Source organism: Geotrypetes seraphini, chromosome 2 (assembly GCF_902459505.1).
Source record: "Geotrypetes seraphini chromosome 2, aGeoSer1.1, whole genome shotgun sequence".
Classification (NCBI taxonomy): Eukaryota; Metazoa; Chordata; class Amphibia; order Gymnophiona; family Dermophiidae; genus Geotrypetes; species Geotrypetes seraphini.
The window spans coordinates 253,044,053-253,062,807 of record NC_047085.1 but is presented as its reverse complement, the minus strand read 5'-3'; the positions used below and the strand labels follow the sequence as shown (position 1 = coordinate 253,062,807).

General features: G+C 41.0%; 1 protein-coding gene across 2 annotated transcripts in view; it reads left to right on the top strand.

Moving 5' to 3' along the window:
• The window catches only part of ACO2 (aconitase 2), a 183,014-nt gene that overhangs the window by 119,351 nt on the left and 44,908 nt on the right, over positions 1–18,755 (top strand). For both annotated transcript variants that reach the window (XM_033929388.1, XM_033929389.1), the window contains exons 13-14: positions 743–865; positions 10,191–10,346. In XM_033929388.1, coding sequence (XP_033785279.1) covers positions 743–865; positions 10,191–10,346 — 279 coding nt within the window. The remainder of the gene's footprint in view (positions 1–742; positions 866–10,190; positions 10,347–18,755) is intronic.

Below are 18,755 nucleotides of genomic sequence, written 5' to 3'. Positions count from 1 at the left end.
CCTCCCTGCCCTGTCAGGCTCTGCACCCAGCCCCCTCCCCGACAAGCTTTGCACCCAGCCCCCTTCCCTCCCTCCCCCTGTCAGGCTCTGCACCCAGCCCCCTTCCCTCCCTGCCCTTTCAGGCTCTGCACCCAGCCCCCTTCACTACCTCCCCTGTCAGGCAGTGCATCCATCCCCCTTCCCTCCCTCCCTCCCTGTCTTTCTCTGCATCCAGCTTTTGCTGCCGTTTCTTCCAAAACCCTTACCCACTGTCTCCCAGATGTTTCTCCCAGTTCATCTTCCCCTCTCATTTATCCCCTTATTGCCAGTCTCTTGAGATGGTCTCTTCCCTAGTGTCATCTCCCCAGCCCCTCCTAACACCGAAAGCATTGTTGCCAGTCAGGTGCATAGCTGTTGAATCTGTTGCTTCTGTTCTTAGATCTTTGGTGTTGTGCCCCTCTTCTTGCACTGTACAGCTGTTTGAAAGTATGAGCCACATGTGTACCTGAAATACTGTGCTGTTGTCAAAGTCTTGCTAGAACAGCTTGGGCTTTGGCACAGTGTGGATCACACTCTGCTGGAGCCGTCTGGTGCAGAAAGAGGACAGCACCTGATCATTATGAGTCTCAGCGCCACAATTGTTGTGCAGAATTCCCCTAGGAGAACAAATGGAACTGGTGGTATTCTACAGCAGTTTCCAAGATTAACTCTCAGTGCTTGATCAATACAGCATCTGACAGCCCTTTTGCTTACTGTCTTTCAGATCGTCACTGCCCTAGCTATTGCAGGCACCCTGAAGTTTAACCCTGAGATAGATCACCTCACTGGAGCTGACGGGAAGAAGTTTAAACTAGAAGCTCCTGATGCAGATGAACTGCCAAAACTGGTAATTTTTATTTTTTTCTGCAGCTGAGCTGATTCTGCCAGCTAAAATGAGGAAATAGGATGGGTGTTTTTTTAAATCAAATCCTAGCTATTAAAGGGCAGCTTCTATTCCCAGAACTAAGTTTGGCTACTTTATCCATTCAGGTGAAAACACTCCTAACCAAAGTTTTAGTCGTAAATAGATCACAAAGTAGCTGTATACTCTGGCTTAAAAGTGTGGTTTTTCCCATTATGGTACATAAAAAACAAACACATTTGTGGACACTGCTTAGAGCTTATTGCCACTGCTATGGTGATGTCCACAAGCTTTCCACTGCCTATGATGGTGGAAGAATTGCTGACAGCAGTGTCTTAGGTTTGCTAATAGAAAATGGGAGTCCTCTTCTGAAAAACAGAAAACTGGTATACCTGTATAGTAAGCGCATGATTTCTTGTCCTTTCAATGTACTTGTTGGTCTCTTTGAATTAGTCTTGTTTACATAGATTTCTGTGGACACGGCAAACAAAGGTACAGCTGATGCTGAGATGGTGAAAGCTGCCTGTCTAGACCTAGGAGAAGATTTCATATTTACTAACATGAAAGCCAGAAACTGCCTTTATTGTGTTATATGCTTCCTTAATGTATACCATACAGTACCCAAATTACATCTTAAAGGATTGAGGCAAGCCCTTGTTCCCTACCATAAACAAGTTACTGTGTTAATTCAGTAAATATTCATTAAGTTAAGTACATTTGAGAAAAAGATGATATTTAAAGAAAGGAAATTCTTACTAAGTCCTTTATAGGTCCAGTGCTGCCCACTTGGGAACTGAGGTTTTGTTCTTACCTTATAGAGGCATAGTCTTAATATAGCTGTGGAGGGATAAGGGGGAATTTATTTTTTCTTAACAATTTCCTTTCATTTGTGTATATGCTAATTTTGTAAAATTTAAACCCAGATCTTAGTAACCATCTGTAGAAACATATGGAAAAATACATACACTTTGGACCAAATTCTCTATATATAGGCATCAAAAAGGCCAGGGCTTAGCGCAATTCTATAAACCATCTCCAAAGTTGGGCATAATGTGTAGAATCACACATAGTGCCCTTCCACACAACTAACATTAGGCGCAGGCAATTATGCAAATGAAAACCAGGTCTAAATGCCTGTGCCTAAGTTGTGCATGGATCAAGTGTATTCTGTAACAGTGCACTTGATTTTAGGAATGCCCTTGCTCCTCTCCTGGCCATGCCCCTTTTTGAGGTATGTGCACTAGAATTTATATGCACCACTCTATAGAATACGCTTAGAAACTTGTGCATGTAAATTCTAATTGGTGCCAATAATTTCTTGTTAATTGTCAACTATTGATGCAGATTGGCTTGTTGAACAAGTTGCATGAGCAAATTGGCAATGTGCACAGATTTGTGCATACAACTTTAGCCACCATTTATAGAATCCAGGCATTTGTAATTATATTTATAACAATGTATATTCTGCCTATATCAATCTAGAGACTGTCCAGTGTAAATTACATTATCCTAGGACAAGCAGGCAGTATATTCTCACGTGGTGACCTCCATGGAACCCGGTACGGACAGTATTAAAGCGTACTTTTCAAAATTTTCAAAGTCTTAAGACTGCTCGTACTGCACATGCATCAGTGCCTCTGCCCAACATCGGCTTGCAGAACCATCAGGTTCTTAGTTTTCCATGGAACTAAGAAGCTGTATTTCTTGGATTCTCTCCAAGCGTGTCAAACCTTTTTCAATTTTTTTGCCTTCCCGTTTCATTTTTTCCTCATTTTTAAAATTCTTATTATATTTTCTTTTGGGTTAAAAAATTTTGCTTTGAACCTTCGGGCTCCTCATCCTGTTTTCAGGCCAGGAACATCATGCCTTTTTCAGATTAGCATTCTCTCGACCTCCCCAGACCATTGAGTCCTTTGACCTCATGTTGGTGATGTTTCTTTACATGTCTAAAGCTCCAACTGGCTTTAAGCAGTGCACCTGGTGCAAACGGACTATTCCAGCAACTGACCCATATATTTGGTGTGTACAGTACTGTGTTACTTCTTGCACACTTTGTTCCAAACTTCAGAAGCAGTCACTAAAAGCCAGACAAATCCAGTACGAAAAATTTTTCAGGATGCTGGGAACATTGACCATGTTTGCCAACTCGGATGTGGATGCTCATCAACTATCATCGACATCGACATCAAGAGTATCGATGCCTCCAGCAATTGCTATTTCGTCTCCTCTGCTTCATCAGGAGAAGGCCATAAAAAGGCTAAGAAGCACCAACATTCTTCTCCCTCCAGGCATGCCTCTGAGTCATCCAAGGCGTCTACACCATTGACATACATGAAGCATAGAGGTATCAAGGCTAGATCACCATCCTTACAGTTGGGGTCCCCTTAGAGGTGTGCCGCGACACCAGGCACACTCCATGCCATCTATGCTGATGTGACATCAGTACCAGCACTGTCTTTGCAGGATCAGCAAAAAGAATTGGCTGTGATGCTGAAGTCACACAAGGTAAGGGACCTGGCTCAAGGGCTTCGAGGGAAAATTGCAATGTTCGCTGATGACGCCAAACTATGCAACATAGTAGGCAAAAGCACAGTGCCCGAATGCATGACGCAGGACCTACTCTTACTGGAACATTGGTCCTCAACTTGGCAACTAAGTTTTAATGCTGAAAAGTGTAAGGTCATGCACCTTGGCAACAGAAATCCATGCAGAACTTACACTCTAAATGGTGAGACCTTAGCAAGAACTGCAGCAGAACGGGACTTGGGAGTAATCATTAGCAAAGACATGAAGTCTGCCAATCAAGTGGAGAAAGCTTCATCCAAGGCTAGACAAATGATGGGTTGTATCCGAAGAAACTTCGTCAGCCGGAAGACCGAAGTTATAATGCCGTTGAACAGATCCATGATGAGATCTCATCTGGAATATTGTGTACAATTCTGGAGACCGCATTATCAAAAAATGTGCAGAGAATGGAGTCGGTTCAGCGAATGGCCACCAGGATGGTCTCATGACTCAAGGATCTCCCGTATGAGGAAAGGCTGGGTAAGTTGCAGCTATACTCACTCGAGGAGCGTAGAGAGAGGGGAGACATGATTGAGACGTTCAAATATGTCACGGGCCATATTGAGGTAGAAGAGGATATCTTTTTTTCTTAAAGAACCTACAGCGACAAGAGAACATCCATTGAAACTCAGGGGTGGGAGATTTCATAGTGACACCAGGAAGTACTTCTTCACTGAAAGGGTGGTTGATCATTGGAATAGTCTTCCACTGCAGGTAATTCAGGACAGCAGCACACTGGACTTTAAGATAAAATGGGACAAGCATGTGGGATCACTTCAGGGAAGAATTTAGGGGGTGGGTCATTAGAGTGGGCAGACTTGTTGGGCCGTGACCCTTTTCTGCCGTCATCTTCTATGTAACATAGTAACATAGACCGAATGTAACATAGTAACATGGACCGAATGGTCCATCCAGTCTGCCCAACCTGATTCAATTTAAATTTTTTAATTTTTTCTTCTTAGCTTTTTCTGGGCAAGAATTCAAAGCTTTACCCAGTACTGTGCTTGGGTTCCAACTGCCGAAATCTCTGTTAAGACTTACTCCAGCCCACCTACACCCTCCCAGCCAATGAAGCCCTCCCCAGCCCATCCTCCACCAAACGGCCATATACAGACACAGACCGTGCAAGTCTGCCCAGTACTGGCCTTAGTTCAATATTTAATATTATTTTCTGATTCTAAATCCTCTATCCTTCTTTGAACTCAGTCACAGTTTTACTCTCCACCACCTGTCTCGGGAGCGCATTCCAGGCATCCACTACCCTCTCCGTAAAGTAGAATTTCCTAACATTGCCCCTGAATCTACCACCCCTCAACCTCAAATTATGTCCTCTGGTTTTACCATTTTCCTTTCTCTGGAAAAGATTTTGTTCTACGTTAATACCCTTCAAGTATTTGAACATCTGAATCATATCTCCCCTGTCCCTCCTTTCCTCCAGTCTCTTCTCATATGTCTTCTGCCGCAAGCCTCCTATCATTTTCGTCGCCCTCCTCTGGACCGCTTCAAGTCTTCTTATGTCCTTTGCCAGATACGGTCTCCAAAACTAAACACAATATTCCAAGTGGGGCCTTACCAATGACCTGTACAGGGGCATCAACACCTTCTTCCTTCTACTGGCTACGCCTCTCTTTATACAGCCCAGCATCCTTCTGGCAGCAGCCATTGCCTTGTCACACTGCTTTTTCCCCTTTAGATCTTCGGACACTATCACTCCAAGGTCCCTCTCCCCATCCGTGCATATCAGCTTCTCACCTCCCAGAAAAGAAGTATCTGTTTAGCACATTTGATTTTTTCCTCATCACTCTCCATATATTGGTTCCCAGCATCTTTTAGTTTAGCAATTCCATTTTTCTTCTTCCTCCTTTCACTAATATATCTGAAAAAATTTTTGTCTCCCTTTTTTACATTTTTAGCCATTTGTTCTTCCGCCTGTGCTTTCGCCAGACGTATCTCTCTCTTGACTTCTTTCAGTTTCACCCTGTAGTTCATTCTGCACTCCTCTTCTTGGGTTTTTTTAATATTTCATGAACGCCAACTCTTTCGCCTTTATTTTCTCCGCCACTAGTTTGGAGAACCATATCGGCTTCCTTTTTCTCTTGTTTTTATTGATTTTCTTCACATAACGGTCCGTAGCCATTTTAATCGCTCCTTTCAGCTTAGACCACTGTCTTTCCACTACTCTTATGTCCTCCCATCCTAACAGCTCTTTCTTCAGGTACTCTCCCATTGCATTAAAGTCTGTATGTTTGAAATCTAGGACTGTAAGTATCGTGCAGCCACTCTCCACTTTAGCCGTTATATCAGACCATTTGATGATCGCTACTTCCCAGGTGAGCACCCACTTGAACATTAGAGATACTCTCTCCATTTGTGAGAACCAGATCAAATATCGCTTTTTCCCTCGTGGGTTCCGTCACCATTTGTCTGAGCAGAGCCTCTTGAAAGGCATCCACAATCTCCCTACTTCTTTCCAATTCCGCAGACAGAACATTCCAGTCCGCATCTGGCAGGTTGAAATCTCCCAACAGTAGCACCTCCTCTTTCCTTCCAAACTTTTGGATATCCACAATCAGATCCTTATCAATTTGCTGTGATTGAGTCGGAGGTCTGTAGACTACACCCACGTAGATAGAAGTTCCATCTTCTCTTTTCAGAGTGATCCATATCACATCTTCCTCTCCCCAGGTCCCTTGCATTTTGGTCGTTTGGATATTGATCTTTACATAGAGAGCTACTCCTCCACCTTTTTGACCATCTCTGTCCTTCTTAAAAAGATTATATCCCGGTATGTTTGCATCCCATCCATGTGATTCATTGAACCATGTCTCTGTGATAGCGACAATATCTAGATCTGCCTCTATCATCAGGTCTTGCAGATCATGAACTTTGTTGCTTAGACTGAGAGCATTTGTGGTCATCGCTTTCCAGCTATTTTTCAGCAATAATCTCCTTTTTCGTATAGATTTTTGTTTCGTTTCACTTTCCGTTGTAATGCTAAGAAATGAGTTGCTGATATTGTTTATGTTGCAATCTTTATTACTTTCACATCTTTTCTTTTGCCAGGAGTGGACTCTATAATTGTCTTTCATACATACACCACCCCCACCTTCTAGATTAAATGCCTAGAAACATATTGTCTAAATTTCTCTGCAAGGTTTCTTTTTCCTGCTGTAGTAATATGTAGCCCACCAAGGGAGCAAGAAAGAAGCAGGACCTGAAAGCAAGCCAAGGTCCTATTATCTAGGTCACCACCAGGGGGAGCCCAAAGAGAGGAGCAGATCCCTGCTGACTCAGGTAGATCAGGGCATGTCCCTCCCCTAGAAAGGCCAGCAGCCCTCAACAAACTGGGAGGCAGGATAGGGAGGAAGCTGAGGGCTCTCTCCCAGGAGGACCTGCCTGGCTCAAGCAGGAGTAATGGCTCTGTCCCCATGGAGGTGGAGGAAGCTGGAACCCCTCCAGAATTACCAGTAACGGATGAAGAAACTCCCATGGAGTTACAAGGAGAGCTGCCTGCTGAGGAGCTGTGTTGTGATTCCAGAACCGATGGATGTGGGAGTGGTGACCAGTTCAGACTGAGCAAGGACTGTGAGTGTTTGTTCCTATTTTTGTGGCTGGGTTCTTTTTCCTGCTTCCAGTCATTTTGTAACGACTGTCTGAACTGTGTAGTTGGGAGTAGAGCTAAGAGTAAGTAGGGGGAGAAGTTTGCTTACATCCTGGAGGGAGTTTTGAAATCTGTTTTTGTGCTTTTGGAAAGGCAAACTTATTGCACTCCTCTTGTTCCAGCCCTGATATATTGTAGGCTGGAGGCTTTATGTTTTGGTATTTTCAGTAAGGATCTTGGAGTGAAAAAGCATATTCTACAGACACTGTTTGGAATACTGTGAACTACATTTACCTGAGCTCTGCTGTGGAGCAGAAATGGGGGAAAAGAAGTTTGGGATATAAGCTGCCCTGTGAAAGAATATATCACAGTCCGGACCAAGTCATTGAGAAAAAAGATCCTGAATGCTGGCAGGGGTTTTCCCTCTGCCTTCTTTTTGTTTTTCCTTGTTTGAACATTTATTTGCTGCAACGAACTCTGAGCCATTTTGATTGTTTGAGCCATTCTGACTTTATTTTGCAAAGTAAATTTTCTTGATTGCCATTCAAACAACTGTGTTGGTGTTTTGTTTGAGTTCCTTAAAAATCCTGCAGGGTGATTCCAGTCTGAGTTGTACGCCGGTGCACTTTTTGTTGGTAGCCACTGGAGGCACTGCTGAGTCCCAGCCTAGGGCTACAGTGCTGGCTACAGTATCTAATCATAAACCTTCATTAAAGTGTTCCTCCACATGCACTGCTGACAGTGGGAGCAGCCACAGGCTTCCGCATCACTACTCTGATGAGTAGGGATGCGCTGGTTCTCCCATTCACTTCTATTACAGCTACGGTGAGCCTCTTCAGAGGTGAGCCTCATCAGAGAGGGGATGCTGAATCAGCTGTCAGTGGCGCATATGAAGGATCGTTCAGTCAGGGTAAATAGTACTGCTTTTTTGGGCCTCCCACTTTGAGCTTAGGCTCCCTCAAACTGAACATCTCCCCTGCTGTACATAGTAGGGATCCCCAAGCCTCACCAACTGATGGCCCCCTCCAACTTCCCAAGTTCTTCAGCTACCTCCCCTCCTCCCTGCCCCCCTTTTGGTTTTCATGCATACATGAAAGCAGTGGCAGCTTGAGGATTTTGCCATTGGCTGCAAAGCTTGGAGATTTTGGGTTGCTAGACTGGAGGAAGATGTCTTCAGTTGGCAGGGCTTGGGAATCCCCACTAGCTCAAGTATTTATAAATTGTACTCAGACGGGGAGAAACTTTGGTGCCCATCCATTAATTTTGCCCTCCAGCCCCTCCCCCAAATCAGCTGTATATGACTACGCCACTGAATACAAAAATAATTGTGATGCACATATCCCAAAGCTAACATATTCCAGTTAATAAATTCAAAATAAAACAATTTTTTCTACATTGTTGTCTGGATATTTTGGTTTTTCATCATCTTGGTCCCAGTTTCTTTCTGCATTTTGTCTATCTTCAGCTAATTCTCTTTCCAGTGTCTGCTGTCCATTTTTTTCTCTCCTCTTTTCTCGTATTCCATTCCCTCCTTATGCCTGTCTCCAACATATTGATTTTTCCCATTCAGCTTTCTTAACTTTTTATTTTCTGCCTCTATCCACTCAAATCTTGCCCTCTTTCTTAACCTTCTTTTTAAATTTTCAGCTACCTCTCAATTCTCCATCTCCTCTCAGTCCCTAGCACTCCTTTCCCAGCCTCCTATTTCTTCCTATTTCCTCCCCATTACCACATCTCTCCTCCTCTCTCCCCTTAGTCCAGCATTTTGCTCCCTCTCTTTTCTATTGTTCTTCTTCCCTCCCCCCTTGATGCTGAGCAATGAGATGGAAGGAAAAATAAGAGATGCTGCATCTCTCTCTCCCTTCCACCCCTAGACCTAACATTTCTCCTTCCCTTCCATCCCCAGATCCAACTTCTCTCCCTAACTGTCCCCCATCCCATCTCTATGCCTTCCTTCCCCCCCAGTCCACCATTTCTTTCCAACTATTCTCTTTCCCTTTTCCTCCACGCAACCCCAGATCCAACCTCTCTCCCTTCATCTCTCTCTCTCTCTCTCTCTCTCTTTCTTCATAGCCCAGCATGTCTTCCCTCCCGCACCAGTCCGATGTCGCCATCAAGCAGAAAAATCTGGCAGCCTTAGCAGTGATTCAGCAACATCCGCAGCTCTTCTTCCCGCTTTCCGTCTGCCGTAGTCTTGTCTCCAATGATGTGCAACTTCCTGTTTCTGCTCGGGTGGACCACAGCAGATGGAAAGCAGGAAGGGGAGCCACAGACAACATTGCTGAATTGCTGCCAAGGCTGGCAAATTTTTCATCATGACAGTGACATTGGACTGGCTGTGGGAGGGATGGCATGCTGGGCTGTGAGGGGAAGTTCAGGAGCACATAAAATGGCCAAATAAAACAGGTCATGTAAAACCGCCAGGAGGGCCTTGTGTTTAACAGACGTGTCCTAGTTAATCCTGTTTTTTGTATGGAATCTGCTGTGAACTATTGTTGGAAATAGTGGAATATAAATGATTTAATTGTAAGTGACCTGTTGCTACCAGAAACAATCAAAGTTGCTTACCTGTAACAGGTTTCAGAGGACAGCAGAATATCAGTCTACACAAACTCTCCCATCTCTCCAAGGACTTGGTGCTCCTTGTCACCTACTGAATTGAGGTGGGAACTCCTTATGTGCTTGTTTTAGGGCTATCTACTGATATCACTCTAAAGAAGCACCCCATCCTTGCTTTCCAGTTTCCAGCAGGCTCTCTTTGCTGTTCAGCTCCAAAGGAGGATCCTTCTTACCCTCTAGTCCCAGTTATAGAAACCAAAATCTTCAATCCAGTCCTGATGATTAACTGTAGAGCACTCTAGAATAACCTACAACTTTGAAACACTGTTCCAGCCTTTGGCTCCAACAGACGTCAACCGCTTCTGAAGAGTGATATCCTACTGTCCTTGAAAAACTTTTGTTACAGGTAAGCAAGATAATGCAGAGCATTAGCTATTGAGATCACCTAGGTGGTGGTGTAGATAGGTGCAGAGAGAAATGAAGGGTAAAATACCAAGGCATCTCACTTCCATTACAAGCTGTTCAAAGTCATTACATGACTAAATATTGTGTCATAATGCTACATTATCCATCTTTTCCCTCCAGGACTTTGACCCTGGCCAGGACACGTATCAGGATCCTCCTAAGGATGGCAGTGGACAACGGGTAGATGTCAGTCCTACTAGTCAACGGTTGCAACTGCTGGAACCCTTTGATAAGTGGGATGGAAAGGACCTGGATGACATGCAGATTCTCATCAAGGTATGCTGAGATGGTCTTTTCTCTAGGACAGTGGTCTTCACAAATTTTTAAGTCAGGGTCACTTTGGATCTCAATTAGCTGAAGTAGAGCCACCAAATTGTCTTCCCATGTGAGGCCTCAACATTGACGATTAGTTTGTGTCAACAATATCTACCTTGCCAGCCTGCCTTCAAATTTTTTGTTGTGTGTATCCTTAAGAAGGTGGGAGTTTCCAAATGCATTATCTTCATCTATTTATCCTTTAAATATTTAGCTCTTCCTCCCATCCACTTCCCCCTGTTTGCTCTTAGCTTGGGTAGAGAGTCAGAGTATAGCAAATAGAGAATGACGCGGGGACAAAGTTTGTCCTTATGAGCTCCATCCCCAGCATCCATACAAGCTTCAAACAGGTATGATTGTCTTTTTATTAACGTGGGGAGGGGAAGAAGTAGGCAAGCAGAAGACAAACTGAGTTCTAGGTTATTTTTATATAAAAATGAGACATTTTTAAATTAAAGCTTGCCTGCTTCTTCCTCTCCTCTCCAACCCAATGTGGATGGGGGAAGGGGAGAAGCAGGCAAGCAGAAGACAGAGTCCTTAGGGGGGGGGTTTGTTTTTTATTTTTAATTAAGAAAGAGGCATTACTAAATTAAAGCTTGCCTGCTTCTTCCTCTCCCCCCAACACAACGTGGCTGGAGCACGGGGAAGAAGCAGGCAAGCAGAAGACAAAGTGGTCCTTAAGGTTTATTTTTTTTTAAATTAAATATAAAGAATAAAACTTACAGCATATAGTAGAGCTTCGTCCTTATCCGCCTGCTTGCTTCTGCCACTGTCCACTCACTCCGGCTCCAGAACCTGCCCCTGCCACTATACACTTACTCTCAGGCCTGCCGCCAGCTTGCCCTCTCACTTTGCTCTAGCTCCTGCTGTCCGGCTTATGCATTGTCCTTGTTGCCACCACGGCCTGCCAACTCACTCCAGATGAGTCCAGCTCCCTCTTCTCGCCGCTGTAACTAAACCCCCCAAAATGGCTTGTTGCCTTGTGACAATGGTGGCAATTGAGTTCCTGTATAAGAGGAGGAGGAGTCAAGGGAGAGGATGAGAAGACCAATTGGGTCCTCTCTTACAGGAGAAGTCAAGGTGAGGAGGAAATGGAGGAAAGGACAATGCAAGCCCAGAACTGGCATCACTGGAGATAAGAAGGTTCAGCAGGGAACTGCAGTAAACTGCCAGTTATATTTTTAACCACAGGAACAAAGTTTTTATTGGTCATGTGGGCGGTAAAAAGATTAATCCCCACATCTATGGTGATACGTCCTAAAGGTTTCCCATTGCCAATGATATACAGCGGTTTACTGCAGCTCCCCATTCCTGTGTCATTCTTTAGTAGCAAAAAACAAAAACAAAGTGATGATGAAGGCCATCCCGAAGTCTCCAGAAGCTACCATTGTCCCCCAGGCCTTACATTGAAGAACACTGCTATAGGATAAAGAAAAATTGCAGACAGGGATGCTCAATTCTCTTCATTTGGGCTTTAGAAATGACAAGTCATCAAATTGTCCTGCAGGACAGTTTGGGACAGCAGACATAGGAAATGGCATCACACAATCATTTTTCCTTTGAGGACTTTTCCAGCTGATAAAAGGAATTGGACAGCTGCTGAACTCCTGAAGGTAAAATTGTGCAAGACCCTATAATCTTTCAAAACCCGCACTTTTGTTTTCAGAGGGAACAAGGAGGAGGAGGAACCAGCATCAGGTAAGACATCTAATCTTTGGTTTATATACCGGGTCATCTCCCAGTGGAGCTCGACTCGGTTCACATATAATTAAGACTAGAGTACATAGCAGAAAACAGAAGAAGGAAGAACTAATTATTTTTTTTTTAATTCGTTTTTATAACTTACATCAAGTGTAACAGGAAATAACATTTAATTGTAAAACATCACTTGATTTGCTATATAATATCATCTGGAAATCATGAAATTTAACCACCCTTTCCATCCCTAATACATCAAATATATTCATTATATTATTTTATACATTATATGATTTAATAAAATATAATAAAATATAAAAAAATACCATCCCAGCCACCCATTCCATCCCTTCATTTCAATTATCTTATTATGGGAAAATGTTTATTGCTCATTACAAAAGTCTGTTAATGGTCCCCAAACCTCCTGAAATTTACCAAAATATCCCCTCTGTATTGCTAATGTTCTTTCCATTTTATTTATATGACATACAGAATTCCACCAGAAACTGTAATTTAATCTGTTCTGATTTTTCCAATTGAATGTAATCTGTTGAATGGCAACTCCAGTCAAAATAAATAAAAGCTTGTTGTTTTTTGAAGAAATCTGACTTTTTGCTCTCATTGATATGCCAAATAAAATAGTATCATATGTCAAGGCCACTGGATTTTCTAACACCTATTTATTTGGGTCCATATTGATTTCCAAAATAACAATATAAATGGACAATAGAATAAAAGATGATCTAATGTCCCAGCCTCAAGATGACAGTGCCAACATCTAATAGACTTAGAGCTGTCTAATTTTTGAAAACAAACAGGGGTCCAGAAAGCTTTATGCAAAAGAAAAAAACAAGTTTGTCTCATAGATGCAGACATTGTACATCTCATCCTCCAAGACCAAATTCGTGTCCATTGAGACGCAGTAATTTGATGCTTGATCTCAATGCTCCAAATGTCCTGAAGACCAGGTTTTGTTTTTTAATTCACAAATCCAGATATCAATTTATACCACTGTGCGGCCTGGTGTCCCATGAAATCTAAACTAAACTAAACCTTAAGTTTATATACCGCATCATCTCCACGGATGTTGTGGAGCTCGGCACGGTTTACAAGAACTTAAAATATAGGAAGAGAAGGAAAAAAGGTTTACATGAACTTATATATAGAAGAGAAGAGTAAGGGGGGATAGAATTACATTTTAGTGAAAAGCCAGGTTTTCAGTTGCTTGCGGAATAATTGGAGGGAGCCCAGGTTATTATTATTGAGATTTCCCCACATTGGTTTCAAACTACAGGCCTCTCTCGCTAATTAATGTTGATGGTAAACTTCTATCTAAGACATTGGCTTTACGCTTAGCTAAGGCTCTCCCTTTTATTATTGATATGCACCAAACGGGATTTGTTGCTAAGAGACATTCCCCTAATAATACCAGATTGGCTTTTCATATGTTAAATTTAACAAAAGCCATGAATGATCCAGCTTTCTCTGTCTCTTTGATCGGGTTGAGTGGACTTTTATGTATCAAGCATTAGAGTGGTTTGGAATAGGTTCGGGATTTATACAAATGATTCAGACATTGTACAGCTCCCCTGCTGCAAGATTGTATATTAATAATAATTTATCGGAGAGTTTTAATTTGCAGAGGGGGGTTAGACAAGGATGTCCATTATCTCCTTTGCTTTTTGATATTGTATTAGAACCCTTGTTATTAGCCATTCAACAAGCAAAGGGGATACAGGGTATTCCCCGTACAGATTGGGAATATAAAGTTTCTGCATATACAGATGATATACTGCTTTATTTGAGAAATCCAGAAACTACCATTCCATGCTTGCTTGAGTTGATAGAAAAATTTGGAAAATTTTCAGGGTATAAGATAAATTGGAGCAAGTCAGAAATTCTTCCACTTAATGTGCATTGTACTAAAGGCTTATTTGATTCATTCTCATTTGTATGGAAAGAAGATGGATTAAAGTATTTAGGTATTAGAATAAAAAAACACAATAGAAGACACAATGAAAGAGAATGAAAAATTGTTATTAAAAAAAGTAACAGAAATGTGTTAGCAATGGAATCCTTTACATTTTTCTTGGTGGGGGAGAGTCCAAACTATTAAAATGATGATTCTGCCTGTGATTTTTATCAAATGAGTATGATACCAGTTTTTTGTTTTTTTTTCAAGGGTCCTTTTATAAAAAACTAAATGGTATTCTTACAAAATTTGTTTGGCTGGGTAAAATGCCTAGAATTGCTTTAGTATCTTTACAAAAGCCAATTGCGGAGGGTGGGGTAAATTTTCCTAACTTCTATGGGTATCATAAAGCCTATATTTTACGCCAGGGTATGTATTGGGTCCTCCCAGAGCTCATGGAAAATGTCCCAGATTGGTTGTATTTGGAATGGCGGCTCATGTTTCCTTAAAATTTGTCTCATGTTCTTAGCATCAAGATGCCTAGAAAATATAAAGAGAACAGAATATTAATGGACACATGGAAAACATTGTGTTATGTCAGTAATTTAACACCTAATCCAATACATAAATCAACAAATCAATCTTTATGGGTAAACTCCAAGATTCAAATTGGCAGATTTAAAATCGTTTGGAAGCATTGGATTATTGCAGGTATACGGACTTTAGGTGATATTATTTCAAATGGTAAACTGCTTGATTTTTCACAGTTACAACATAAATTTTTTTTTTTTTAAATCTTTATTTATTATCAATTAATTACAGACAAAGAATTAACTTTGAAAAGAAAATTAGAAAAAATATCATCGATATCATTGAAACACAAACTTTCCACAAACTTAATATATAGTCCACAATTGGGAGAACAAAGTAAGTGAATAAACCCTTCCAGGAAAAAGGGGAACAAATACAAATGTTTAAAGAATAGAGCAGTTAACTTCGGCTAATATTAACAGACGTGAATAAACCTGTACTTCCTAAGGAGCATCGAAAATCCCTTTCCCTTCTAGGAAAAATCGCAACTGTTCTGGTTCAAAGAAAATATACTTATTTTGTTGGTAATTTATAAGACATTTACAGGGAAACCTCAACTGAAAAGAAGCTCCCAAAGAAATAACCTTAGATCTATATTGAATAAATTCCTTCCTTCGAACCTGAGTCCATCGTGAAACATCAGGAAAAATATAAATTTTACCCCCCAAATAGAAATTCTGCTTCAAATTAAAATATAATTTCAAAATCATGTCCTTATCTTGAAGAAAAACAAAAGATACTATCAAAGTAGCACGACCCAGAATTTCAATTTCAGATGATTCCAGTAGCTCAGAGATTTCTAACTGTGCTTGTTCTTCTTCTTCTTTCTTTTCCATCATAGTTCTTTTAAGGAAATAGAGTTTTTGTATAGGAGGGATATTAGACTCTGGAATTTTCAATATGGAAGTCAAAAAATTTTTAAAGATCTCTCTTGTAGTCATAAGTTTTGGTATAGGAAAGTTCAGTAGCCTTAAATTCAGACTCCTATATTGATTTTCAAGATTTTCAATTTTCCGTAGATAAAAAGTTTTATCTGTAACTTGTTGTTTGTTAAAAGTCTTGACTTCCAGCATAGTTTGTTCAATCTCCCCAATTTTCTGGTTTTGCAGTTGAACCTGAGATTCCAATTGATTAATTTTCAATGGGAGCCCAAGCGTTAAAGAAATAACGTTGCTACATATCAAATGAAGATTTTCAATTGCTGTCCAAAGAGAGTCCATGGTTACCACCGGTGGTCTGAGAAGCGGCTTGAGTTGGGTCAGCTGAGACAGATCTTGCTCCAGCCGCTGAACTCCATTGCGGCTTATGTCTCCTCCCGACTCCCCACCGCTCTCATTCGGTGCTCCTACCTCAGTCGGCTTCAACAAAGTTGGAATTGTTGAAGAAATCGCCTCCAAACCTGCTAGCTGCAGCGAATCCTCCCTCCCTTCTATTCCCAGGGAGCCCTCTAATCGGTGGATAGATGCAGCCGCGTTTCCAGGCACTGGGGGAGGGTCAGATCCAGCTGGGCTCAGCGAAAAAACGCTGTCTAAGCTGAGCCTTTCCTGCGGCTCTGCAGCAGATAAGCCCGTCGCCAAGGGGACTGTAAATGAAGTCATTACAGTCTGTCGCGGTGTGGATGTTACAGACAGAGGTAGAGGGTTAATCCTCTGCCTTCCCCTTCTTTTTGGCATTGAAGAAGAATGAAGAAAAAACGTAGTAAGAAAGAAATACACTCGCCAAATCAGGAGCTCACAAAAACGCGTCCTGCTCTGTCACCATCTTAGTTTGTTCTCGTTACAACATAAATTTGGTCTTAATAAATCACAAAGCTTTAAATGGTTGCAACTGAAGCAGGCTATTCAGGAAGGGTTCCCTGAATGGAAAAATCTTAATAATCAGTATAGTCTGGAATTTTTATGCTTTCAGGCGGATTTCTTGGGACATCAAGCCGCACAGTGGTATAAATTGATATATGAATAAAAAACCAAGGACTGGTCTTAGAGACATTTGGAGCATTGAGATTAAGCATCAAATTTCTGCGTCTCAATGGCCACGAATTTGGTCTTGGAGAATGAGATGTACAGTGTCAGCATCTATGAAACAAACTTGGTTCTTTTTGTTACATAGAGCTTTTTGGACCCCTGTTAGATTACAAAAGTTAGATAGCTCTAGATCTAATAGATGCTGGCATTGTAATCTGGAAGCAGGGACTTTGGATCATTTAATATTTTATTGTCCCTATATCATGGCCTTTTGGAAATCAATTTGGTCTCAAATTAATTGTTTACTAGAAAACTGTGTAGCTTTATCATATGATACAATTCTGTTCGGGATGTCAATGAGAGCAAAAAGTCAAATTTCATCAAGTAATAACAAGCTTTTATTAATTATGACAGGGGTCGCCAAATTACAATAGGCTTAACTACACATTTTGGTGGAATTCGCTACGTCATATTTATAAAATGGAAAGATCAATTGCCATACAAAAAGGGAATAATAATAATTTTAAAAAGATTTGGGGGCCATTAACAAATTATTGTAATGAATAGACATCATTTTCCAATGAAAGTACATTTATATGTAGGGGGAGGGGGTGGGTAGAAAGTTAATATGTGTATGATATTTTGAATTAAATTATATGTGGGAAGTGTGGGTGGGGAAGGAATAAATTTATGTATGTAAAATTATAATTGAATGAATTTCAAGTGATATGTAAAAATTTAATATGATGTTATATTGTACACTTGCTGTAAGATGGAAAAATGAATAAAGAATTTGAAAAAAAAAAAAGAGAGAGATTTCTCCATTCAGGGAACCCCGCCTGATTGGCCTGCTTCAATTGCAACTATCTAAAACAGGGGTGTCCAACCTTTTGGCTTCCCTGGGCCACATTGGCAGAAAATTTTTTTTCTGGTGCCGCGCAAATGCTGCGGCAAGACAGAGGAGGGAGATGGCAAGACAGTAAACACCCGGGGGCAGCAGAGGAAAACACTGCATCACCCTCGACCGGGGCCACACAAAATACTTCATAGGGCCACATGCGGCCCCCCAGGCAACAGGTTGGACACCCCTGATCTAAAACTTTGTGATTTACTAAGACCAAATTTATGTTGCAACTGTGAAAACTCAAATAGCTTACCATTAGATAATACATCTTCCAATGTACGTATGCCTGCCATCATCCAATGCTTCCAGATGATTTTAAAACCACCAATTTGAATCTTGGAGTTTAGTCAAATCGTTTGATTTATGTATTGGAATAGGAGTTAGACTATTTACATATCTTAAAGTTTTCCATGTATCAACTAATATTCTATTTTCTTTATATAACCTAGGCATTTTGATACTAAGAACATGGCAAAGTCGCAGAGGAAACATGAGTCACCATTCCAACCATATCCAATCATGGATATTTTCAATTGGCTCTGGGAGGACCCAATACATACCTTGGCGCATAATATAGGCTTGATGATACCTATAAAAATTAGGAAAATTTACCCCTCCCTCCGTAATTGGCTTTTGTAAAGACACTAAAGCAATTCTAGCAATTTTAGCCAGCCAAATAAATTTTGTTAGAATACTATTTAACTTTTTGTAAAAAAAAAAACCCTGGAAAAAACTGGTATTATTCCCATTTGGTAATAAACCACAGGTAAGATCATCATTTTAACAGTTTGTACTCTCCCCCACCAGGATTAATGTAGAGGATTCCATTGCTCACACATTTCTGTTACCTTCTGTAATAAAGATTTTACATTTACTTTCATTGTACCATCCAGTGTATTTTTTATCCAAGTTCCTAAATATTTTAGTCCATCTTCCTTCCATACAAAAGAAAATGAATCAAATAAACCTTTTGTGTACATTTAGTGGAAGAACTTCTGATTTACTCCAATTTATCTTATATCCTGAAAATTTTCCAAATTTCACAATCAAATCAAGTAAATATGGAATGGTTGTTTCTGGATTTCTCAAATGAAGCAGAATATCATCTGCATATGCAGATACTTCATATTCTCGATCTGAATAAGGAATACCCTGTATCTCCCTCAGTTGTTGAATAGCTAATAACAAGGGTTCCAAAACAATATCAAAAAGTAAAGGAGATAGGGGACAGCCTTGTCTAACCCCCCTCTGCAAATTAAAGCGTTCTGAAAAATTATTATTAATGTATAACCTAGCAACAG